This window comes from Argopecten irradians, chromosome 8 (genome assembly GCF_041381155.1).
Source record: "Argopecten irradians isolate NY chromosome 8, Ai_NY, whole genome shotgun sequence".
In the NCBI taxonomy this organism is placed as follows: Eukaryota; Metazoa; Mollusca; class Bivalvia; order Pectinida; family Pectinidae; genus Argopecten; species Argopecten irradians.
The window spans coordinates 20,050,205-20,077,468 of NC_091141.1; the positions used below are offsets into that span (position 1 = coordinate 20,050,205).

General features: G+C 34.1%; 1 protein-coding gene across 1 annotated transcript in view; it reads right to left on the reverse strand.

Moving 5' to 3' along the window:
* Positions 1-4,076: 4,076 nt before the first annotated feature.
* LOC138329619 (uncharacterized) overlaps positions 4,077-27,264 on the reverse strand; it is a 28,737-nt gene continuing 5,549 nt past the window's right edge. Inside the window, exons 2-19 of the mRNA XM_069276713.1 lie at positions 23,052-23,305; positions 21,705-21,794; positions 18,553-18,727; positions 17,771-17,987; positions 14,570-14,666; positions 14,246-14,317; positions 13,572-13,723; positions 12,548-12,591; positions 12,140-12,245; positions 11,418-11,591; positions 11,043-11,187; positions 9,036-9,155; positions 8,162-8,213; positions 7,106-7,261; positions 6,802-6,930; positions 5,912-6,439; positions 5,593-5,706; positions 4,077-5,240 (exon numbers count right to left, since the gene is read on the reverse strand). Of these exons, the coding sequence (XP_069132814.1) occupies positions 4,840-5,240; positions 5,593-5,706; positions 5,912-6,439; positions 6,802-6,930; positions 7,106-7,261; positions 8,162-8,213; positions 9,036-9,155; positions 11,043-11,187; positions 11,418-11,591; positions 12,140-12,245; positions 12,548-12,591; positions 13,572-13,723; positions 14,246-14,317; positions 14,570-14,666; positions 17,771-17,987; positions 18,553-18,727; positions 21,705-21,794; positions 23,052-23,305 (3,026 nt within the window). The 3' untranslated portion in view covers positions 4,077-4,839. The remainder of the gene's footprint in view (positions 5,241-5,592; positions 5,707-5,911; positions 6,440-6,801; positions 6,931-7,105; positions 7,262-8,161; positions 8,214-9,035; positions 9,156-11,042; positions 11,188-11,417; positions 11,592-12,139; positions 12,246-12,547; positions 12,592-13,571; positions 13,724-14,245; positions 14,318-14,569; positions 14,667-17,770; positions 17,988-18,552; positions 18,728-21,704; positions 21,795-23,051; positions 23,306-27,264) is intronic.

Genomic DNA, 27,264 nt, shown 5'->3' on the forward strand with positions numbered 1-27,264 from the left:
TTGTTTTTGTTGACAGTGGAGGTTTTTTGTGTCATCCCCACTTTGATTAATAAATTTTGATAAGTTTCATTTTATATTTAATAATGATTGTGGTTACTAATATTTTCTTGATATTGTATATCATGTATGTCTTTGTGGCGGTTTTTGGGTCAACCCCACTTAGGCTAACATAATTTTGATAAAATTTTATTCTTTAGTTGTAGTGATTTTGATTTTGTATTGATAATCGTCATTTCTTGTTTTAATACACATGGTGGATCATTAACAATAAATTTAAATGTCACCCTTTTTGGGGTGGCCATTTCAATTTCATTTAGTTGTTGAATTGTTCTTGATATGTGTGGAGGGGCATAAAAACTACTTTGTTGTTGACTTTGCTGTGTCTTGGCTTGGGAACAGTCTTCCTCACAGGAGTGAGCGTTCAACAGAGGTCTAAAATGAGGCGATGTAAGTTAGGAAGAAAAATCAAATCTTGAATTTAGTCGCCTTTCACGATCATGCACTAGAGGCAACAGGTACAAATCTAACGCCCTACCTGCAGGGCTCGAAATGTTTAGAAACCCGAAAAATGGCTATTTCATATGTTTTATTAATTAAAGTTTAATGTAGTCATATTCTAAAGAATGGTATCCATATCGTAGCACAATCATATAAAACATTTCTTGTTTTCGCTTTATTTCATAATTTTTAAATTTGATTCCCTAGCATATACATGTACATAGAGGTTCCCCAACAAGTGACTGTTTTTATCATGTTTATCAAACTCGAGTTAGTTAATTTTCAAATTTTGAAAAGACACGAGCTTTAGCGAGTGTCTTTTAAAGATTTGAAAATTAACTAACGAGAGTTTAGATAAACATGATAAACAACAGTCACTTGTTGGGGAACTTATTTATCCCTTAACTTTAACTCTATATTTATTCCGTGGTGACCATTTTCTCGTCTTCATTCAGGGAAACTTACCACCATACAACGTGTAGTGATATCTTCCCGCCATAAAATATAGTGCCTTAATAGAGAGCCAATAATTTATTGTTTAATACTTTGAAAATACAATGCTATTTAAAAGAAAATGTCCTATGAAAAGAAACCCGAATTTGAGAGCCAGTCGGAATCAAGAGATCTTGGAGTTGGCCAATCAGAGGCGCCGTAGGTGTTAACACACTGGAGTGTGTAAACATAAACGATAACCAACTGCTATGGAATTTATCACATGGGTTTTCCATTGTGAAATATGCATAGTTATGGGATAAATCTTATTTTGACACCTCCCTTCCCTTTTCTGCAATCGCTGTTCAAACGGTTATCATATAAAATAATTTTAGTATTCTGTACATGAATTACATATTTATATGTTACATTGCATTGTAAAGTTGTGTTGATGATATAAATACCATGCATACTTTCTAAGGGATTATAATGAATGCTCCTCTTGGCAGATTTTTGTGTTGGATCATGTTATTTTATTTTTTGCTGAAGTCCTGTCAACTCTTGGGGACTATTTTGGACACTTGCGTCTCCAACTAAGAAATGCGTCGAGCGTTTTTTTCGCGGGGGGGGGGGGGGGGGGGGGGGGCGGTAAAGAGGTTCACATTTATATCGTGTATACATATGAATTAGTGTGTTCTAAGCATTCTCCTTCATGCCAATCATTTCCATCTGAAACATGAAATATTTGTCGACTGTACAGGACATTTAAACAACCAGAAGTAAAACAGCAGATATCCATTCGGTGGCTTTCCTCGTCCGAATAATATGCATTACCTCAAACCTCTCAACATCCTCCGATTTTATAAAATTTAAAAAAAAAATAAACACGCCATTAAAGAGAAATAACAAGACCCGGTCACATTAATACAATATCCTCGATATCCCACGAGATACCAAATTCTCGTCATATCCTCCTCAGGACATATAAAAATTAAACAAATGGATGTAGTTTGCTCCCTTGATGTAGATAGACTATGATCGTTCCTCTCTGTTTGTTTATATGAAAGTCTCGTTATATAGGGCTATGATTTCTTTTCTCTTAGAACCTTCAATTTTACTATGACTCCAGTGACGGAAATGGCGATAAACTAGTGGTACCACTCCTTTCATTCTGAGAGGTAACCCGGAGCAGAAACTTACTTTTATTTAGTATGGTGTGTCTCGGCCAAGGGGGCGAAACCACAAGTCCAGTCCAAAATTGAGGCGGTATCAAAAGACACGTGTACGTTAGGTAAGGGAAAAAAGATAATAAATAATGCCACATTTAGTCGCTTTTTAATGCGTAAAGACAGCAGGTGTAATTTCTAACGACCACCTAAAATACCATATTAATATTGGTGTCTTGAAATTGTGTGTTAGAGGAAATCTATTATTTATATTGTGATCACATTCAGAACCTTAAAAATGATATCAACAATTTTGATTAGGTTTCAACAAATAGTCAAATACATAAATTTGCACAAACCGTTTTACTAGCGTAAACAATAACGATTTTTTTCATTTTATTTTATATATTTTCATTTATATTCAGCCTTTTATATCTTTTGGGTTTTAGGCGTTAACAAAGACCACGTTCTTCAGGTACTTCAACTATACATGTCGGTAGGTAATTTATAATAATGATCAGTGTGTTTCCAATTGATTATAATTTCACTCAATATGTATAAAATCCTATTACTGAATCATTGTTGGTATGAACTATCATACAATGAGTCGAATTCGATGTTTACATTTCTTGTCATCACTGTAAATATTTTATAATGTCTAGACAACTCGGTGTATGAATAAGGATACGATTTGAAGCATTAACATGTGAAAACCTAATATCTTTGATGCAATGTTCTAACAGTAAAATGTGAAATAAAACAATGATAAAGCAAAACTGTGTGGTTGATCATCTATTATATACATCAGTAGCCTCTTTATACCGTCAGTCATCCCCTGTCTACAGTACTGTTAACGTTGTAGATCAAGGTTATCGAACAGCTATTCGTCGAATACCCCTCATTCCTCGAATTGAAATATGTCCCCGTTTCATCAAATACATAGTATTTACCCATGTATTCGTCGAACAGGTGTTCGGCCCTTGAGATTTTTTTACCTGTGTCACACCTGACTGCACCGACCGACATAGATAATTGCTCACGACCTTGTGTTTATATAGCTATAGGTGGCGTTAAGGGATTAACAGTGTCATTATTACCTACCTACACGATCGCAAGTCGTTGTTTGATGCTAACTTTATTTGAACATTTCAGAAAAGGCATTAAATTATTGATGTTTCTCTCATAATAATCTTCGCTGTAAATACGAAAATTCCGAAGTTGTTGTTCCGTGTTAATAAAAAGTACACATTGTGAAATGACAAAATAGGCGAAAAATATTGCAAACGATATGCAAAGTACATTTTATCAGTGCGTTCCGTTTCTTTTCCCGTATACCAGCATTGTTTTTTGTAACTCTACTCGTGAACACATGTAACCTAACGCTTTTACGAAATAGACATCTATAGATATCGTTTCTTATGTCCGTATTTATGCTGGTTTATAACTTTATTGTGAGTATGTATTTTGTAAATGTTTGAAATAATTTGTGATAATTACATAATAGAAAATGTATCCTTGTTGACCAATTTGGATTGTCGGTCGCTTACCTCTGCTGTGAATGAGATTTGATTTAGGGCTCTCTCGAAGGAATTTTCAAACGCTCATTTTTTGTTATATATATATATATTTTTCAACTTGATATTGCTATCAATAAAACACTTGAATAAAGAAATCCAAAATGCTGAAAGATAGGGTAATTAAAATTCCATTGCCGTGCATTGTTTGTCATAGTTTGAGACCGGACATTTTGACTGTTGATCGTGACCAACCTCGGATGAGTCGAATACCCCGTATTCCTCGAACTATTGACCTGGTCCCCTGCTGTTCGAGTAATAGGGGTTTTACTGTTTATAATTAATAAATGGTATATATATATATCCTAATATATAGATCGCCAATATGTAAAACCATTGAAATTCTTTTTTCTCTATTTTAACAGAAATACGTATTTCTTAGGCAAAAAAATTCAAAGTCATCATACATAAGAGTAAACTAATATATTCCCAAAAAGACATAAAATGTCAAATAGTTGAGATTTCAAAATTTATATTCCATGTTCATTTAAACAAAAGATTGTGTGTGTGGTTATGATAGGTAATTGAAATTTTAATCAAATTAAGTAATATTTCTTCACTCAGTTTGTTTTCTGCGTCATGTAGTGGTTACATGAATAGGCTTTTACACGAAATAAAGTCTGCATTCTAATCAGGCTATCATTGATCTAGTGAAATAGGTTTAGTTTCATATCATCTGCAGCATTCTGAAATGAATTGTCTTATAATATTTTTAACGATATGCAGTTGAATTACTTTGATCCATTAGTTCTCGATTAACAAGTTTGCAGACATGTTTCACCTTTATCACAACTTCGATTAAGTCCCCCGATCACTTAAAATACACCGACGAAATACGTGTTTAAAACGAGTGATTTTGTAGAATACCGAAAAAAACCATCACCTGTTGATAACAAGAGCAGAAAATATACAAAACTTAACATTGTCATAGCGGCAGAAAGTTGTAACGTCCAACATAGGACAAAATATTTATCATTTCTCGGAAATAACTTATACAATGCCTTTGTAATACATCATCAACTGTTCTAGAGCACAAAGGTTTGTTTAACATATCCATAAAACAAAAAGTCACTGATTTTATATCAACTCTTAATAGACCGCGCACCAATCGATAAAGTCTATTCTTTCCACAAAATAGCATATTTTATTTTCAGGAAAGAGTAAATACTTTAGCCACGATTCCTTCTCCGAAAGTTCGAGAGAAAACTGTTGTTTCTTCCTTGTAGCCTCCTCTGTCGGTCCCGTCTTTCAAGAAACCGTTTCGCTGCTGCGTCTCTTCCCGCTGCCCTTTCTGATCCGTATATACGATGACCTCTACCTCCAGTTTGGCCTCGTCTTCTACCGGCAGCTGGCTTAAAATTCCTTTTTCGTGATGTGCTGAACGCCGTGGGTCGTGGTGTTGAGGATGGTCTGATTGGCTTGACGGGAGAAATCGGAGGACTTCTGCCGAGCATGGTCGTCACACCACGACAACTATAGCAGCATAGAGATCGTTTCTGTGTACACGTGTATTCAGGATCCATTTTAAACGTTGGCGCACACCGCCTGTTCCTGTCTCCATATGGACAATCTGAAACCATGAAGAGGCAGTACGTGTTAAGGAAATTGTTTCAGACACAAAGCATCTATAATATCAAAAAATAGTAAAAGTATAATTGTTGAAAGCTATCGATTTCCCTGAACATGTTCAAATGACTGTTCTTAGCACATCCCAATGATCCAGATACGTTGCGTTTTTTGTCAGGAAAATAGAGAATGGTTATTTTAGAGTTTAAGTGCGGTGAGGTCAGAAATACAAATAATGTTCTAAACAACTCTAACATAATTACAATTAATGTCATACTGTGAAACTTAAACCTGTGATTAAAAATTATACAATTGAGAATATTGTCACAGGTGAAGCTCACTGTGAGGATATTTACCGGGTATATCAGTCCGAAGTGATTCACATGTGGCGCAGCACCTGGTCCTAGTGGACAAAGTATAGCACTGACTGGCGGCGATATCCGCACAGTTACGATCAACGTCAAAGCAGGCTGAAAACAAGACAAACATACTAGTTAATGTGATTTGACAAAAATTACTGAAATAAACACAAGATAAATGTACCAAAAATCATTTTCGTCACAGGACATTCTTCTTACTTTTTAATTTTTCTTAGGCTTTATTTTTTCAATGCGCCCAAAATAATTTCAAGCATATATTTGCAAAATGGTTCGTTTTATTTGTGGTACTGTTTACCTGACTTGCTTTCCTTCAGTACAGCTTCTTTTGTTTTAGTAGATTTCAGTGGTGGAATGCTCTTATTGAGAGAGAATTTATCTTTGGTCGGTAACTGGGTGAGTGGTGAATTTGCTGTCTGCATGGCCGCGGAGCACGGCTCACAACATGTCGACCTAAAGAGGCTATTTTTACAGATACCCCTTAACCAAGTATCAAGCCAAGTACATGAGGCCTGGAAAAATGTCGTGTTTGGCTTCACGCAATCTAATGCTGGCTCCCATAGTCTAGCGGGCTGTTTAGGTGGCAGTGGCCGCATCTTTGGTATAAGGTTGTTCCGTGAAACTGTTGGTCGACGAGTTGAGGGAGGTCGAGTTGTGAATACCGGCCGATTTGTCGTTGGTCGTCGCGTCGGCACCGGTCGGAATCTCGGTCGTTGTTCCTTTGGTGGACCTAGTACTCCACATGTTTCACAGCAGAACTTAGCATTTTCAGGCGTATTACAATCGCTAGGGTTACAAAGCCTATAACGGTCGCCGTACTCACATCCTGTAATTAAAAATGAATCTTATAGCGTATCAAAATTCTAATGTAGTGCAAATTTTGTTATTGAAACCATAGCTACAGTAGGTAATAAGATAAAGATACGATATCGTAGTAATAACAGCATGTGAATATAGGTGGTTTACATGGTTTTCTTGTTTGAGTTCAGTAACTACACAGTATTCATGTTTCTCACTGGAATTAATACTATGGATATAAGGTAAATTAAGTATATGGCTAGAAAATCAAATTACGAAAAACTGCATTTTATCTATCCGTATTCATATGTATGCAGTATCAGACGAAGTGTGGTGCATATTAAAATGCATATAAAAACATTAATTAAAAACATCTTATACTGTGCTCACCTGATACGCCGGTGTAGTGCTGTGCACACGTGCTACAACACAATGCAGCATTAGCTTCAATATAGCACAGATCCTTCCGGGACCCTAACAAGGCACACTCCGTCGTATTCTTATCACCATACTCGCAGCCTGGAAAATACATTCCCATTAATATGCTATTTACTTATTATCTGAAAACACTTTCCTTTCATCGTTATGCCATTAATAGCTAATTTCAATTGAGTTATAAGTTATCCATTCACTTCTATCGTTCTTGTTCCTCGTAATATAAAAAAAAAATGAATTCAATGTTGTAGTAACTAACCTTCCGTTTCTGATTTTAAGCGTGCGCACGTGCTGCAACAGAACATGGTGTAATATGGATCGTAGCACCTGTAGGGATGTGCATTGAGGAACTCGTTACAGGATAAGTTACGTTTAGGTCCGAACTTCCTCTGAGAATCGCCGTGTACACACACATCTGGAACAAATTTATTAATACTTTTTACATCACATCATGTTGGAGAGGACGATAAGTCATTGTTATTCTTATCATTGTAGTCATACTAGTGAAAAATATACAATATATGCTATTAGTGCAGATAGATCGTAAATCTTTGGAGGTTTAGCCCACCATGCTAACATCCAGGAACCATCAAGGTAGCCATGGCAGTACAAACAGTCATAAAGGTGATACATCAATAGTAGTCACAGACCAATGGTTCGGCGTGAACAACGAGGAGATAACGGTGAATGATATTCATCATGAACGTTGGATACAACTATGTATTTCCATTATGGCAAATTTTACCTTTTAGTGTTGGTGTCAAATAAGAAATAGAAATGAACATATATAATGCAAAAATATCATTTTACCCAACAAAAGATTATTATCAAAGGGATGCAACTCCAACGTAGCGAAACTAATTTAGCGTGAAATACTGAGATGTGTATAAGAAGTTTAGTGTTTGCTATAAACTGAATTGTCTGTAAAATGTTTAAAAGATACAACTCAGTGATAGATTAAACTGATGCACATGATACGTATTTGGTAGTGAGTGAATTTATGATACAAATCGGTGCGTTTTTAGCATATTTTATTTAAGACCACAGTATTGTACTTTATGGAATCATTTCTTATCTATATTTTTTCACAATATCCACCTGATATCCAGTGACTGCGCCTATGATATATTTTTGCATTTGTCACTAGTATAACATAACCTGAAGCGCAAGAACTCCATTGTGACGAGCTCGGTTGTATTTCTTTTTTTTTTAAGTTTTACTCGCCAAGGTTAGAGAGACAAAAAATAAAATACAAATAAAAGACTCGATGTATAAAATATCATTTAAGAATATATATGTCTTTCCATTGTCTTACCATTTCTTCCTGGCGCAAACTGGGAAGTTGTGCAGACTCCGTCAATGCACCACTATAGAAAAGGCAAATAAAAATAAAACTAATGACAAAGGTGAAAATGAACTCTTGTTACAAACAAATGCATTCTAAGTAGTTAAAAGTAGCTTAAAATGGTGTTATAAATTTGAAACAAGGACAACATATGTTGGTAAAAGAAACTACAACTAAAGGGGCATAACTAAGGATGGCATATCAATATAATAATCCTAGTAATTCTAGGACATCCAAGTAAAGCTATGATATTGAGAAAAAAATATATTTGTATCAACGAAATGCTTTGTCAAAATTCTTTGTTTGATTAAAGATGGACGCTGACGAATGGTATATTTTCTCAATCAAAACAGGAGCAGGTGAATTTGTATTTCTTTTTATCGGTTTCAAAAGTTTCTTTACACCATTACCGCCATGGAAAAAGTTTGAGATTCTTATTTTACTTCAAGACAAAAATATAAAATTAATTAATTGCATCCCAAACAAATTCCATGACATTATATACTATTTGGATTGTAGTACTGCGCATGGATCAAAAACAAATTAAATCATTTCATATGTATTTTTGTGCTAATAAGACACATATGTACACACTTCAACATCACTATTGTTCAAACTATTGGCATCGTTTATGCTCTGTCGGCAGTAGAGCATTCTATTAACAGCCAGGGTCTTGTAAGGTCGGCCTCCCATGTATGTGGTGTGTAGCGTGTATTGAAGTGTGTGGTGCATGTTTGGGAGGCGATATTCAATTAATTCAAACCAATAATAAAATAATGATTTTTCGTTAGGTTTGTCTGACTAAAGGCATTACATTACTGACAATAATAAATGTAATACCAACCCTTTTATCTCCACAGGAAGTACCTCTGTATGCGTTGAATATATTGAAACTTTCACTGCTGAGTCTGTTCTTACAAGCCATACTGGTGCATATATCATGTGGCTCTCCAAGACGCCCTCCCTGAAAGCAATAGACGGTTTTATTTTAAATATCTTATGGACAACTTTCGCTGGACACGCAACCCCTAAATATATAATGAGGTTATCACACATTCCTCCGTTCCTCTTTTGTACGCGAATTAAAACCAAATTATTTATTCTCAAGCGGATTAGTAAAAATGACATGTGATCTTTTTAATGTGTTTTAGCAAAAAAAAATTGTTATATATTCCTTACTTGCGCTATGTCTCATTTCAAAAAAATATTAAAAATCAGTTATACAAATATGTCTCTCAAACAACGACTCTTTGAAAATAATTCAACTTTCACACATTCGAAAAATACGTTTTCTACACTTGTTGAAATACTGGTCAATACGGTACCGTCAAAAAATGGCTGGATCCCCAGTAAATGAGTATATTCTTATAAGTACTAAGTGATCTGAAGTAAACCTACCCAGGCGTTGTACGAAGGATACCCTAGATTTAAGTAGTAAAATAATACGTACTGAAGTAAACCTACCCAAGCGTAGTACGAAGGATACCATAGATTTAAGTAGTAAAATAATGTGGACTGAAGTAAACCTACCCAAGCGTAGTACGAATGAAACCATAGATTTAAGTAATAAAATAATGTGGACTGAGGTAAACCTACCCAAGCGTAGTACGACGGATATCACAGATTTAAGTAGTAAAATAATGTGGACTGAGGTAAACTTACCCAAGAATAGTACGAATGATTACCTAGATTTAAGTGGTAAGATAATGCGGACAGAAATAAACCTACTCATGCGTAGTACGAAGGATACCCTAGATTTAAGTAGTAAAATAATGTGGACTGAAGTAAACTTACCCAAGCGTAGTACGAAGGATTACCTAGATTAAAGTGGTAAGATAATGTGGACAGAAATAAACCTACTCATGCGTAGTACGAAGGATGCCCTAGATTTAAGAATTAAGATAATGTGGACTGAAGTCAACATACCCAAACGTAGTATGAAGGATACCCTTGATCTAAGTAGTAAAATAATGTGGACTGAAGTAAACCTACCAAGGCGTAGTACGAAGGATAACCTAGATTTAAGTAGTAAAATAATATGGACTGAAGTAAACCAACCCAAGCGTAGTACGAATGATATCCTAGTTTTAGGTAGTAAAATAATATGGACTGAAGTAAACCTACCCAAGCGTAGTACGAAGGATACCCTATATTTAAGTATTAAAATAATGTGGACTGAAGTAAACCTACCCAAGCGTTGTACGAAGAATACCCTAGATTTAAGTAGTAAGATAATGTGGACAGAAATAAACCTACTCATGCGTAGTACGAAGGATGCCCTAGATTTGAGAATTAAGATAATGTGGACTGAAGTAAACATACCCAAGCGTGGTATGAAGGATACCCTTGATTTAAGTAGTAAAATAATGTGGACTGAAGTAAACCTACCAAGGCGTAGTACGAAAGATAACCTAGATTTAAGTAGTAAAATAATACGTACTGAAGTAAACCTACCCAAGCGTAGTACGAAGGATACCCTAGATTTAAGTAGTAAAATAATACGGACTGAAGTAAACCTACCCAAGCGTAGTACGAAGGATACCCTAGATTTAAGTAGTAAAATAATACGTACTGAAGTAAACCTACCCAAGCGTAGTACGAAGGATAACCTAGTTTTTAGGTAGTAAAATTATGTGGACTGAAGTAAACCTACCCAAGCGTAGTACGAAGGATACCCTAGATTTAAGTAGTAAGATAATGTGGACTGAAGTAAACCTACCCAAGCGTAGTACGAAGGATTACCTAGATTTAAGTGGTAAGATATTGTGGACAGAAATAAACCTACTCATGCGTAGTACGAAGGATACCCTAGATTTAAGTAGTAAGATAATGTGGACTGAAGTAAACCTACCCAAGCGTAGTACGAAGGATATCCTAGATTTAAGGCACACTGTTCGTTAGGGTTGTACTTCTGGCCGAGCATTGTGCTAACGTGATTGTCGAACTCATTACTATCATATACGAAGTCCTCTTTTTCTAGACAGTGTCCGGGACCCCTGAAAACATATATAGGCTACAATTATATAATATATCATAAGTCATACCCCACACTTATAAAGGTATTCAAATAATCAATTGTTAAAATAAACTATATGAATGTCTGGGTATACATCAAAAGAGATGTGTTTATATCCAGTATAAAAAAATAACAAAAAAGAAATTCAATTTCTTGCAAGATAGAAAAAGAAAATGCACCAAATTATTAATATGAAAAAAATCAACTTACATTGTGTCAAAATAGTCAATGATTTGATCTTCTGAACAAGTCGAAAATCTGTAGGAGTTTTGTCCCTTTGTAGCATCTCCAGCAGAACCTCCACCGACTGCCGTCATGATAAATCCGTCGTTAGGGTCGCAATGATTGTCATAGCGACGGTCGCCGTCATGACTCGCGCCGAGACTAAAACAATCCAAAATTATTCTTTAAGGTAGATATGTCATAACTCTGACATGTTGTTTCTTCAGTAATTAATTGAAAGTAATCAGATTATAAATTAATCTCTGAAAGTTATTCAAACTTGTTTAATGCTTTTTAAGTATTAGTTAAACTTTATGCACTGTAACATTCTTGTTGTAAGGCCTATGCCATATGTATATTTGGATGGAAACATAACATACCTGCAGAAATCACTTTACAACTACTAAAATGCTAATGAAATTGTAGGCCATACATTGGCTTCATGGTCTGACCGTATGTACTCATTTCACTACACTGTATCAATTAATATAATGCATTTTGGCAGTACAGCGAAAATTCTTTCTAGCTCCAAATTGTACTTGTTAAACTATATGAATTGTAAACAACGTAATTCACAAAATGTTGGTGTTTTTTTTTTAATTCTATACCACAGGGGAATGTCTCAAAAAAGTGACGACTGCCGTGAGTTAACAGTGGTTCCCTAACATGGACTATCATACGCGGAGTCTAATGACAACATGCCTTATTACCTATGTGCCAGCTCATGGGTCGCTGTTAATATATTGTCAAATCCACCCTCGTCCTCAACCACAGAAATTCCTTTGTCTTTACATACAGCTTTAATATGAGCAAAACCTAAAACATACGATACAGTGTAAGGTTACCAGTGGACCACAACCTAATCAAAACATGTGGTGTAAAAATATAAGAATCAAAGAACGACGTATTTCGATCAACATGTTTATGTTTTGGAGAAGTTGTGTGTGCCTCACAAAACTGAAGATGTAGGGTGAAACATTTTATCTGCATCAAATTGACAGTAAAATAATGAACATTTTTACCATTACTACTTCGAAATTATCAGTATATAAAAATAGAAATTTATTGACATAAAAGTCACCCACTGGTAAAATACAAACAGGTTTAAGTGTACTCACCAGCAACCTTGGTATCGGAGAAGGAATTTACATACAAATCATACCTACAAAAAAAACGATATACAGTTCAATAGGTTCATTACGGTACGTGTACACCAAATCGATAGCAAAATAAATCACAGATATAGTAATAACACTTTTTTTCTAAACCAACGGGTAACTTACTGTGAAAAGCATGACATGATCGTGTGACGGGTAACATAAACTGTGTAAAAAGTATGACAAGGTTGTGAGGCGGGTAACTAACTGTGTGAAAAGTATGACATGGTAGTGTGGCGGGTAACTTACTGTGAAAAGTATGACATGATAGTGTGACGGGTAACTTTCTGTGTGAAAAGTATGACATGGTCGTGTGGCGGGTAACTTACTCTGCGTGAAAAGCGTGACATCGTTCTGTGTCGAGTAACTAACTGTGTGAAAAGTATGACACGGTCGTGTGGCTGGTAACTAACTATAGAAAAAGTATGACATGGTCGTGTGGCGGGTAACTTACTGTGAAAAGTACGACATGATCGTGTGACGGCTAACTTACTGTGTGAAAAAGTATGACATGGTCTTGTGGCAGTTAACTTACTGTGTGAAAAGTATGACATGGTCGTGTGGCGGGTAACTTACTCTGTGTGAAAAGCGTGACATGGCTCTGTGTCGAGTAACTAACTGTGTGAAAAGTATGGCACGGTCGTGTGGCGGGTAACTTACTGTGTGAAAAGTATGACACGGTCGTGTGGCGGGTAACTTACTGTGTGAAAAGTATGTCACGGTCGTGTGGCGGGTAACTTACTGTGTGAAAAGTATGTCACGGTCGTGTGGCGTCTAACTTACTCTGTGAAAAGCGTGACATGGTCGTGTGGCGGGTAACTTACTGTGTGAAAAGTATGACACGGTCGTGTGGCGGGTTACTTACTGTGTGAAAAGTATGTCACGGTCGTGTGGCGTCTAACCTCTGTGAAAAGCGTGACATGGTTCTGTGTCGAGTAACTAACTGTGTGAAAAGTATGACACGGTTGTGTTGCGGGTTACTTACTGTGTGAAAAGCATGACATGGTCGTGTGGCGGGAGATCATGTCGGAAATCTTTCTTCCAATCAAACAGTTCTGCCAATGCAATAGAGGCGTTCAGAATGTCACGTGGACGTTTGGCTATCTTTTGTTGGGTCCATCGGGAATCCTCTTCTTTCTAACAAGAACATCTTCGTTAAACACCCAATTTGTGCTATAGAGTTACACATCAGATTAGTTTTAGGTTGTAAGAAAACATTGAACTAACATTTATTTCACTAAAATCAAAAACACAAGGGACAATACTGATAGAAATCATATATATACATGTATATTATAATAGTAATACAACCTTTGTTATCAGATTGTTTGAAATAAATATTGAAGTAAACACGCTGTGTGCTAAGCAGGAACAACACATACTACCTTTATAAACCATGTTGTTTCTCGATCAGTTGACAGAACCGAGAGCCAACCTCACAGGGCCAATATTGAGGTGGTACCAGGGGAGGCGTTAGGAAGAATAAAGTAAATTAGGCGACTAGAAAAGATTAATTCTAAATAAAATATTCGAATGATAAAACTAAATATGTAATATTAACATTCTCTGATGTGGCCATAAAGTTAAATTCAATAATAGTATAATGAATATGCCATACCCTATGAATAAGGTTCGGTATTTCTAAAATATAATACTTACATCAATTATAACGTAGCCAGTAATAGCAACCTTTACTTCAAACGTCTCAAAATTATTAAATCTTAAATCAACCTGAAAACAGGAAACGAATGTTACAAAGTGTTCACAAATATTTAAGGTGATTTATCTAAATCAACGCAAACTGTATGGACACAAAATAGGGTTGATATCCATACACATTATTATATATTTTTCACATTAGACGAAGCACCACAATGAATTTTAAACTCTTTGTAATTTCATGTTTAAAAACATGTGTTGTGGAGAAGAATCATATAGGTATGTTTTGCCAAGATTTCTGAGACAGACTAAATGGCAACTTACCCCGTTGACAATGTTAGCCATATGTTCACGTATATTGGCTTTCGCTTGTTCGTCCCTTTCTACATGGGCACTGTGTGTAGACGTGGCGTCATAAAACCTGCAAAATCACGAAACCTATCTACCTTACTCAAATTTCGAAGGGAGACACTTTACATAATCATCTTAATATGGAACTCTTGTGAAGAATTAGTGTTGTATTGAAACCATCTCCGATGTCTTTTGTTTGATTGTATTAACATCCTATTAACAGCCAGGATCGATGCTGCGTAATTCATTGTGATAATTCCTCGTCGTAAAATCGTTTTCTTATTACAAAAACACCATAAAATACCTAATTGCAATTTGGTAACTTTCCAATAAATACACGAAACGCGCAAATAGTGGGGGAAGGGAATGGATGAGTGTTGAATATCTACCTTCACTAAATGTTCCCAATCTGTTGGGTGAGGTAAAAATGCTATCTGATCGTTAAGGTGAATCTTCTTCACATTTATCAATATCAAAGCCTTAAAGTCTCTATATATTATTGATTAACCTACTCTATATGTTATAGTTTTATCTAATATATCATATTAAAGTCTTAGATACTGTACACATTTTTATCTTACCTGTGACTTACCTACTATGTTACAGTTTTACTTACTATTAAGGGTCTTAGGAAGTAATATCAACAGGATTTTCCAGATGACACGGGATCCAATCAAACGTAAGTCTGTTGGATACGAAAACTTCAAAATTTCGCATTTTCGTCTGGAAAATTTGACAATTTGGTTTTTTGTCCTCGCGGTTGGAATTACTACCTTGGCTCATATTAAAGTCTTAGATAATGTGTACATTATAATCTTACCCGTGACTTACCTACTATATATGTTATAGTTTTATTCACTATATAATCTTAAAGCCTTAGATACTGTATACATTATAATCTTACCCGTGACTTACCTACTATATATGTTATAGTTTTATTCACTATATAATCTTAAAGTCTTAGATAATGTGTACATTATAATCTTACCCGTGACTTACCTACTATATATGTTATAGTTTTATTCACTATATAATCTTAAAGTCTTAGATAATGTATACATTATAATCTTACCCGTGACTTACCTACTATATATGTTATAGTTTTATTCACTATATAATCTTAAAGTCTTAGATAATGTATACATTATAATCTTACCCGTGACTTAACTACTACACATGTTATAGTTTTATTCACTATATAATCTTAAAGTCTTAGATAATGTATACATTATAATCTTACCCGTGACTTAACTACTACATATGTTATAGTTTTATTCACTATATAATCTTAAAGTCTTAGATAATGTATACATTATAATCTTACCCGTGACTTACCTACTACATATGTTATAGTTTTATTCAATATATAATCTTAAAGCCTTAGATACTGTATACATTATAATCTTACCCGTGACTTACCTACTACATATGTTATAGTTTTATTCACTATATAATCTTAAAGTCTTAGATACTGTATACATTATAATCTTACCCGTGACTTACCTATTATATATGATATAGTTTTATTCGCTATATAATCTTAAAGTCTTAGATAATGTGTGCATTATAATCTTACCCGTGACTTACCTACTATATATGTTATTGTCTTAACTGCGATATATATCATAATATTACCTACTACTATTCTATTATGGCCCTTTCCAGAGGGAAATGTTATCCTATAGGGTCTATACCTGGCCAGACAATACTATAGGAGAACTGTTCCCGAGGGAAAGGGCCATAATAGATTTAATAAGTCACATGACATTCATTATGACGTCATAGATTTGGTCGCGTTCTCATTCCTGGGGGACTATACTTTAGTATAGTTCCCGTAGTCAGGTATAGTCTCCCGTAGTCAAGAAGGACAGGGAACTGTCACAAAATACTCCATAGCTGTTATCCAATCGCATTCCTAGTAATTATCATGTGATGAACTAAACATATATATATTATAATCTTGCCTACTATTTCGATTATAATCTTAGCTACTTTATATAAACATATTATAGTCTTACTTACTATAAATATTATAATTTTGCCTACTACATGTGTATATATATTTCGATAATCCCTTTAATAAATACTATAATATTACCTACTATATATATTATAATCTTGCCTACTACATGTGTATATATATTTCGATAATCCCTTTAATAAATACTACATGTATACTATTACCTACTATATATATTATAATCTTGCCTACAACATGTATATATCTATTTCAATAATCCCTTTAATAAATACTACATGTATACTATTACCTACTATATATATTATAATCTTGCCTACAACATGTATATATCTATTTCAATAATCCCTTTAATAAATACTACATGTATACTATTACCTACTATATATATTATAATCTTGCCTACAACATGTATATATCTATTTCAATAATCCCTTTAATAAATACTACATGTATACTATTACCTACTATATATATTATAATCTTGTCTACAACATGTATATATCTATTTCAATAATCCCTTTAATAAATACTACATGTATACTATTACCTACTATATATATTATAATCTTGCCTACAACATGTATATATCTATTTCAATAATCCCTTTAATAAATACTACATGTATACTATTACCTACTATATATATTATAATCTTGCCTACAACATGTATATATCTATTTCAATAATCCCTTTAATAAATACTACATGTATACTATTACCTACTATATATATTATAATCTTGCCTACAACATGTATATATCTATTTCAATAATCCCTTTAATAAATACTACATGTATACTATTACCTACTATATATATTATAATCTTGTCTACAACATGTATATATCTATTTCAATAATCCCTTTAATAAATACTACATGTATACTATTACCTACTATATATATTATAATCTTGCCTACAACATGTATATATCTATTTCAATAATCCCTTTAATAAATACTACATGTATACTATTACCTACTATATATATTATAATCTTGCCTACAACATGTATATATCTATTTCAATAATCCCTTTAATAAATACTACATGTATACTATTACCTACTATATATATATTATAATCTTGCCTACAACATGTATATATCTATTTCAATAATCCCTTTAATATATACTATAATATTATCTACAATATATATATCAGTCTAACCTACTAAATATTATATTGTCTCACCTCCGATATATATTATAATCAATCACCAACAACAGGCCGAGATGGTAAAGAGCCCGGCTATGAGGTGATGGCCGGTTGGTGTGTATAACTCGCCCCGAAGTCCTCATGGCCATGGGAGCAGACGAAGTGTTACTTGTCAGGTCTATCACAGACTGGGAATGTCGCATGGCGTCACCTTTATTTCTTTTTCTTTTCTTTTGAATCTTGTTCGAACCTCCTTCATTGAGAAAAAAGAATAGACAAGTACTCAAACTGTGTTTACAGCCAGGTCAATCCTGATGTTTAGTGACAGTAGGATCATTTTTTGGGAAAAATAATACAATTTAAACCAACAAAGGGGATTTAGGACTGTTGGTTGATCATTATATTAACTTCCTAATTAAGGTACCTAATTTCAGAATATATTCCTAAAAGGAAAAGCGTATGATATCTATGTAAAATATGTTATGGATGGAAACTCGCATTTACGTGAAATGGATATTGACACTGCTTCCAACACCAATCGTAAAATATTGAATATGAATAGAATCGTGCGAGTGTCATTTATAAACCACCATCAACAACACCCCATTTATTTATTTATTTTTTTTTTTGGGGGGGGGGGCCCAAAAAAAATAAATAAATAAAATCATTTAAGGCATGCCGATAAAACATACAAGTGTATAGTTAATAAATAAACGACAAAAACAGACTGAAATGTGAAAACCACAAATCCTTATTTGACGCACACCTGTCTAACCTTTATCACATGTATACAATAAACACTGCTGTTTCAGCTGTACCTGTGTCCATATAGTCAGACATCGATGCCATGTGTCTTTTGGTCTTGAAGACTTTGTACAAGCGACCTTTGTGTCGTATACCACGTGACCTTAAGCTCCGTCTGACCCTGTCATTCGTCTCTCCCGGTATCATCTGTATTGCATATTCAACTCCCTCCACATTAAAGCTGCCAGTCTGCAATCATAAAACATGTCATTCTGGGCACATTATGGCAGGAAAAGGTTCAGTTTGTGTGTATAACACAGTGGTCACCACCAACAGGCCTCAACATACTGCATTGTTGTCTCAGTGGTATAGACTTTAATTCTGACTTTAAACGTCACTTAAACAATAATTATGTGTCACTGCACCTTGTCTAAATTAATATTACAGAGAATATAATATATCCTGATCTAAGTAACAGTTTGATCCAATGACACAATACAATTAATAAAGAGTACTAATATAATAACAATTATGCAAGTACTCTTTGTCAATTGTGTCATAAAGTTAATTATTACTTAGATAAGGATATATTATTTTCTCTGTAATATTAATTTAGACTAGGTAACTTTTTAACCGTATTTTCTTGTTTCTATAATTTGGACTTTTAGACAATACGAGTTATTGAAAAATACAGAAAATCTGCTTCACAATATGTATATATTGAAGCTAATATTTATTGTCAGGCAGCCATAAATGTACAATAACTCCTATTAATGTTCCAGATATATACAAATGTTAACGATCGTCGCCGCCTTAGGGTAATATTACATTGTTCCTATTTAGCTCGGTAATGTTTTGACGGTGCTTTTTAATATTGCAACTATATATCATGATATATAAATGTTAGCTTAATAATTCATTCTAATGGGTATAGCTGGGACATTCAAATGTACATTGTCGTGATGAATAATTATCTTTTGTCAGGAATGTGCAGGGAAATTGTATTTCTCAATTATTTCTAATAACTAGGGTTTTAAAGTAATTGTCTTTTCAATACTTAAAATATTTTGAGATGAACTATTGATATAATAGATGCCATATACGACCAAATTGACTATGTGGCTCTATATCAAATTTTATTGTGCAGGACATAATATAGACGTATAATATTGAGGAATAAAAGAGTAAAATATATAAACATCCTCTGTTAAATATTTATCTATATACATGTTTTTCATGTGCTTTTAACTTTGAATTCACAATATCTGAACGTAAATCTAATGTAATCACATAAGTTCTGATATTGAACTAGTTTATGTCTTCTGATACATGTACATAACAATAATCGGCTTCAAATGCCATGTATAACTGCATCCATTTCCTCAAGTGCAATAATTCAGTATTAATTAGTGATATATCTATTACAAGCAACACTGATATATTCTATATACCATATCCGATAGGGATTTATCAAATTTATTACATTGAATATAACTTTTGTACATTTATAATGACATGTATACCATTGACTAATTTATGTACTTTCTCATTTTCCAGGTTTATATTAGCTAATTCCTCCAATTTGAATTCTCCTTATTTGCATACACCGAAGTTATTTTAAAAAAATATACATTTGTATATCTAAACTTTTCTCAAAAGATATGTTTTAAAGGAAACACGCATAATGCAGCTATGGAGATTAACTGAATAACATAGATAGATGACCGTCGGTTTAATAATTAAAATGGAGTTGGGAAATGTATTTGGTGGAAGGTATTTCCTTCATGGCTATTTTAGTCAAACTTCTTTAATATTATACTTTTTGTAAAACAAAATCATTGCATTTATATGTGAAATGTTGTCATTCCTTCTAAATCACATTCTATTTAAATGTTCTATATTCTAAAACTAACCTTTCACATCGCAATATATAAAAGAAAAAACAAACTTTAAAATGTTAGTTTCTTTCATTTAGCAAAATCGCAAATTCTGACCCGATAAAATATTTCACTTTCTAGTCTTAAATTATGTGTACATTATCTTCAGCATATTAATTACTAATTAAGAAAATTTCTGAGGATAAGTTAAATTGCTTACAGTTTTACAGCAGGGAATCAATGGAATCGAAACATTTATTCACACGAGGAGTATACTTATATATGGTAATAACAGTATTCGTCACACTTAGTAACACTCAAGTTATTTTTGAAACAAGGAACTGATATGATAATAGAAGAACAGAAATAAATCACACTACTTTGACGTCAATACAGAGTTAGTAGGTAAACAAGGGAAACATTCCTCCTTATCATTCAGTTTATGTAAATCACATATAAACATAAGTATAAAAGAATTTCGTATTCTCATTTTACTGCTACATCACTCCTAACGCTATATAATTGATCATGTTATTTTCCTATCTGTCACACTACATTGTTTGTATTTAAAACAAGATCGGTTTTAATTGCATCTTCAAAGAAATTTCGGTCAATATAAATATATTTGAGGAAGGAATGTTCTAAACGTAACAAACATTTGTTTCCATTAGCATCATTTTATATATAAAAATAACCATACGAAAGTAAAACGACCAGATGGTGAATGTCCTATTAACTGGGTTTTGAGGACGACATCCCCTGATTGCAATGTGTTTGTATATAACATATATAACGGTATATCCTTGTTGTGTCTCCATGTAATGGTCGAACTCTTGGCATTTTGTTTGAACCACCTCCCCTGTATGTGTTAAGTTGTGTGTGTGAAGTTCGCGCGTGTTTTGGGATATTACGTTATTTAACAGAAATGCCCGAATATGAAAGGAATTTAAAGTCGACCGCGCGCCTTTAAATACACACGTAAATACATACGATATACACGAAAGTAAAGAATATCTTATACAAGAAATTAATCTTCACTAATGTTATATTGCACAATATATATTTCTAAAACAATGCCTAGTATGTGTTTTGTGTATGATATAAGTCTACTTTTCAATGTATAAATGCACATACACTGTACACACAATGACAAAACTGTGGCAAAGAAGAAAGCATATTTAAAGCAAGTATATATATATCGCTTTAAATCTTGTCTGACAATTAAAACAATAAATCTCGACTGATTCTGTGACATAGATCGTTACACGGTGTTGATCCTACGATATATTGTTTTTACAACACTCCATTAACAGTGAGGGCAGCCAGTACTTTGTAATTCGTTGACCTACCAAGAGAGGGTCACAGTGGCCCTGTGACAGTCCTTCACACGTGACCTTACACGCTGCTCCCGTCGTAGTGTCTTGGTAAAAAGCAACATTCTGTAACAGAGAATAGCAACATCATCACACCTCCTCATATAAGAAATAACGTTTATCGTCGATTTAGTTTCTTTTATTATATTTATGTTCAATTAACAGGTAGGGTCATTAAGGCGTCCTCTCGTGCATTCAATCTCTTGTATGTGTCGAAGACACTAAGCAGCACCATTTACAAGTAACTAAGTCTCATAATTACGATTTTGTTACAATTAAGTATGTACCGATTATATAGACATTGATTTCTACATACTACGAAAACAACGGGAACATCTGATAGGTACGCAGCTCCTTTTGTGTGAGTGTTGAACATGTCAGTTCGTCTGTGGAATCAACACCACATTCCTTACCCTTACAACAAGTAATTATATACCCATATCCGACTACAGCTTCATTGAAAACATCCAGAATCGTTACACATTTGCATTCCCTATACTATTCTGTGGTAACTCAACAAAGACACCAAACAACACACCCTACCCGGTCACATCATACTGATAACGGACAAACCATTCCTCCAATCCCCTTTATACCGAACTTTAGACAGGAGCAGACACTACCACGTGTATCGACTAAGTGACCAGGGCATAGACCTTATTGAGGCGAAGGCCAAAGGTGAGACGGTGACAAAGGGGGCGATTAGAAAACAACTCAGTAAAAAAGAAAAGGGAAAAAATCATACTATGTCGCATTTTCGAGAGGCGGTCACAATTTTTTTTGCTGATTAACAGACGCTTCATAAACTAAGTATCGTTTGCTGACTTTTATAACAGTCTTCAGCATATTGTACTAAGCACTTGACGTGAAGATATTGGCAATACAGATGAGTACAAGATAGTGTAGGTACAGTTAGGTCAGTAAAGTCTAATTAGATGTAAACGTGTTGACATTAATAATAAAGTGCAGACCAAGGTTATTTTCAGTATAAAGACTGTTTAATGTCGTATTTATACAGCGAACAGACGCCTTACCATTATCACATAACTGTTATAGAACCTTCCATTTAATGTTTAACATTAGTGTGTAATTAAAGGGATATAAAATATCACAAATAAATACAGTGTCTGAATTCTTTACATGCATATAATAGCAATCGTGTTTGATACTATTAATAGAGCGTCATATTGTGTTTTTAGAAATATACTTGATAGTCTTTAAATGGTTTATATGATATCAGTATACGTTATTTATATTGGCGCCGTATCGATAGCGATTTTCGTCATTACCAGCACAGGACAGAAAACAAAAAAGACAGCTTACCTTATGAATAGGAATATTTTCTTTTTGTAAAACTTTTTTTCCACTCTTGTCAACACGTGTCACATACACATCACGAAGTTCGTTCTTATTGTTCACCAGTTTTAATGAAAGACTAACAGGCTTGGCACTTTGCATTAGTTCTATCCCCATATTTAGGTTAAACGGCATACTAATAGTGAGTCTATCCGGGGGAATGTTGTCGTTGGTTTCTACTATAGCAACGTCTACGGGATCAACTGTTGGTTCTGGCACTTCTGTAAAATAAGGAGTATTGAAGTAATTATTAAAACATACTGACAAATGAGTCTGTAATGGCGGTAAATACATTGACGTCGAGTTTCTATGGAAACTACTGGCAATCGTGACGTCATATATCATATGAGATTATGAAAATCAATCGCAAATTGTGGGGATTACAGGCCTACAATACGGAATGAAAGAAATGATTTATTACCTTGGAGGGAAAATAAATTTCTAATTCGTGCAATTGATGCTGTTGATGGCTGAATTCCTTATCTGTTTTCCTAGATTATTATAGATGACAACAATACAACTAGATCCATAGGAAATGTATATTAAATATTTACATAGTATCAAATAGAAACAGTCTGCCTTTTTCTGCCAGGATAGAACGTGCATGTTATAACATTATGTAAATGTTATCGTGTAATAAACAGTAGCCTTGCTGAAAGGTGCGTGGCCCCGCTATATACATCCATTATACCAGTGATGGCAGGTTATTAGAACAACTCCCTGTTATTTCGCCAATAGGATTCATGCATGTGACCTATTTGTGTCTACATTGTTACAATCTCACGGTATTCAACGTTCATAATGGGAATATAAATTATCTTCAACGAGTGTTCATTTCATAGGAGAATTTATAAAACAATTCCAAGACGTTTGTATCGGGCAAACAATTTACAAAAAAAAATCGAAGGAAGCGGTTATTTTGTTCCAATGCACTCGAATCCTGAGGCAACTTCTTTGTTTCCCGACTTCACATCATTGCTTCTGTCGTGACGTCTTAATTAAGTTCGTGACCACCACATCGTTCCTGGTAATGTAACACTACTGTCAAATACAAAACTATCACGCGTGCAAAGTCATTTTATATCAGAAGACCATATATGTGCTCTCACAACTTTAATGCAAATTGTAATTGAGCGATATGGTTTGTACCTAGTATTAAAAAGGTATCCGTCACTACACTGATGGAGATGCTCAGTACTTATAGCTGTGGTTTATCATACCGGATAAACGTGTTCCGTGTTCGATTGCTGGTCGGGGCACCCGACAAAAGCTAAAAAATGTGTAAAAAATGTAAAAACAAAAACAAAAAAACTTTCCAATGTTGAAAATTTTATCCATATCCATGAAACTTGGAAATGCATGTTTTATCTAACGACACTCAGGTCTTTCATATACAAGCAAAAAATTTATTTTTTTCTCGGACAAAATTGGCCATCTCAGATCTAGTATGATTACGAAGCATGAAAGCTGTACATTAAATAGTTAAGAAGTTATGGTCATATGAAATTTATTTTAAGAATTAGCTAGTGGTAATCAGTATACATAGTTAGTTCAAATATGAACCATGTGACTTGTTTCGTTTTGTTAATTTGTGGAAATAATTTATAACGATAATAATACGAATTTCCAATCCGAAACGAAAGTTCCCAATATAGGGGATTTGAAACCAACCTGCAGTTCAATAGAGGAAATGATAGATTGAACACGATTTCTACAGGGAACTAAGTGCATCAATTACTCTTTATTAATTACTGGAAAGAACCATTGGAACCAGTTGTCTAAGGAATCACTGCTTTGTAAAGGCTTACGTTCTAAGAATGCAATCTATAAGCGTTGTAAAAATAACAATAAGACACTTTTGATAATGTACCTTCCTTGGGTAGCATTCAAAACATCGACAAGTGGAAATTTCTTTGAAAGGTCTTCCATATAAAACCTTGAAATCAATAACGAAGCATTTAAAAATATGAAGTATGCGCAGTATTTATTAAACAATAGGTTTATCAAACTCAAATGAAATGTGTCATACATCATTATCGCCTTTTTAGTTTCAAAAAAAGCTTCGACAACATAACCGGCGATTGCTAATATTAGGATTTTGTGGTATTGTATCAGTCGTGCGTTTTCCTCGAGAGATTTAATGATCTATCATTGTTTATCTTTGAAACATCGTCACCTGATGACGTATATAAAACTCTGCGGTGATCAAGCACTCAAACTGTATCCTGTACTCAGATTTTGTAAGTTTGTTAATCACATTCATCAATACAAACAGTGAAGTGTTCATTCTTTACATGCCAATAACATTTCTCAGGTTCTTGTTCTGTTTATTTTTGGAAATAGCAAAGGAATTTGTTTAATTAGGTATTTTATACAGGATCCAACTTTGAGACGAACTATACTGCCGGTGAATGAATATAATTAACATAAAACTCATTTTGTAAAATTAAGATTTATAGAAGCCCCAACAATATACGTGAAATAGCGTATATTTAAATCCATATCTTATTCATTAGAATGTACGAGCGTGACCTTTATGTAATTACGAAATGTCCAACGACATGCTGGGCTAATCCGCATGATGTTAACATGTTTCTTTAAGACAACGCAATAAATATGTCTGCAATTATGAAAAATTACATTCTTTGATAAATTACAAGAGGCCCATGAGCCTTAACGGTCACCTGAGTTCGAATATAGAATGAAACAAAGACATACAAACACTACATACTGGCCCTTGAATTCGGTCAGTGATTTTACAGATTTGACTTTTTAATCTATGAAGAGATTTTGCTTCTATCAAACTTGAGAACACAGAAGAAGATTTTTTGAAATTTTAGTCATTTTGACCCTATTTCGCCCCGCCCCTCTGGTCCCCCAGGGGGTCAGCAAGGACCGACATGGATGTTATAATGCTATATCTCAGACTAATAATTGTAATCAAGTATGACTCATTTCCTATGAAAATTGAGCAAATGTTCATAAACGTGTTTTTTCTTGTATAAACTAAAGTAAACTTGACCCCCTCCCCGGGGGGTTACCCGATACCCAAGGGTCATATAATTCACATTTTTTTATAAAACACCTTAAGACCTTTCCATCTCTGAAAAGTATTTGATTCTACTATTTCCAAAATTTTAGAAGAAGATTTTTTAAGTTTTAACCTTATTGGCCCCATTTTAGCCCCGCCCCTCTGCCCCCAAGGGGTCGGCCAGGACCAATATGGATACAATGTATGATGTTAAAATACTATCTCAGGCTAATAATTCTAACCAAGTTTAACTCATTTCCTATGAAAATTGAGCAAAAATGCTCATGAATGTGTTTTCCCCATATAAACTATAGTAAAATTCACCCCCTCCCCATGGGGAAACGTGAGACCCCAGGGTCATATAATTCACAATTTTTCTAAAGGACCTTTAGACCTTTCCATCTATTTAAAGTACTTGATTTTACCATTTTCAGAATTTCAGAAGAAGATTTTTGAAGTTTTAGCCTATTTGACCCTGCCCCTAACGCCCCTAGGGTCTTTCATGAAAAATCTGTTACTAGGATTCAATGGTCATCTCATACTGATAATTCTGAAAAACATTTGATTCCATTCCTATAAAAAAATGCCAAAATAAAGTTAAAAATGTGTTTTCTCTATATAACCTATTGTAAACTTAACCCCCTCCCCAAGGGGTAGCGAGAGACCCCAGGTTCATATAATTCACTATTTTGACCTTTAGACCTTCCTATCTATGAAGAGTATTTGATTCTTCCACATCCGTAAGGGGAGAAGAAGATTTTTGCAATTTTAGTCAAATTTACCCAATTTGGTCCCTCCCACAGCCCTCTGGGGGAACCATATAATTCGCCGTATGCCTTAGAAGGTTTTTGCACAATTTCATTGAATTTGCTTCAGCAGTTTTGGAGAAGAAGTCGAAAATGTAAATTGTTTACTTGTTTACGGACACACGACGCACGACGGACAAAAGGCGATTAGAATAGGTCACTTGAGACTTCATCTCAGGTGACCTATAAACACAAAAAAACATGAACTAAGCTAACATATAATGTCGATTGTAAATGTTTTAGGATATTGTTCCCCCTATTGTTTGTTGTTATGTTTACAACAGTAAATTAGAGATCAAAATCATCAGCCTATATTATTGTTAAAAGCTTTTGATCTCGTATT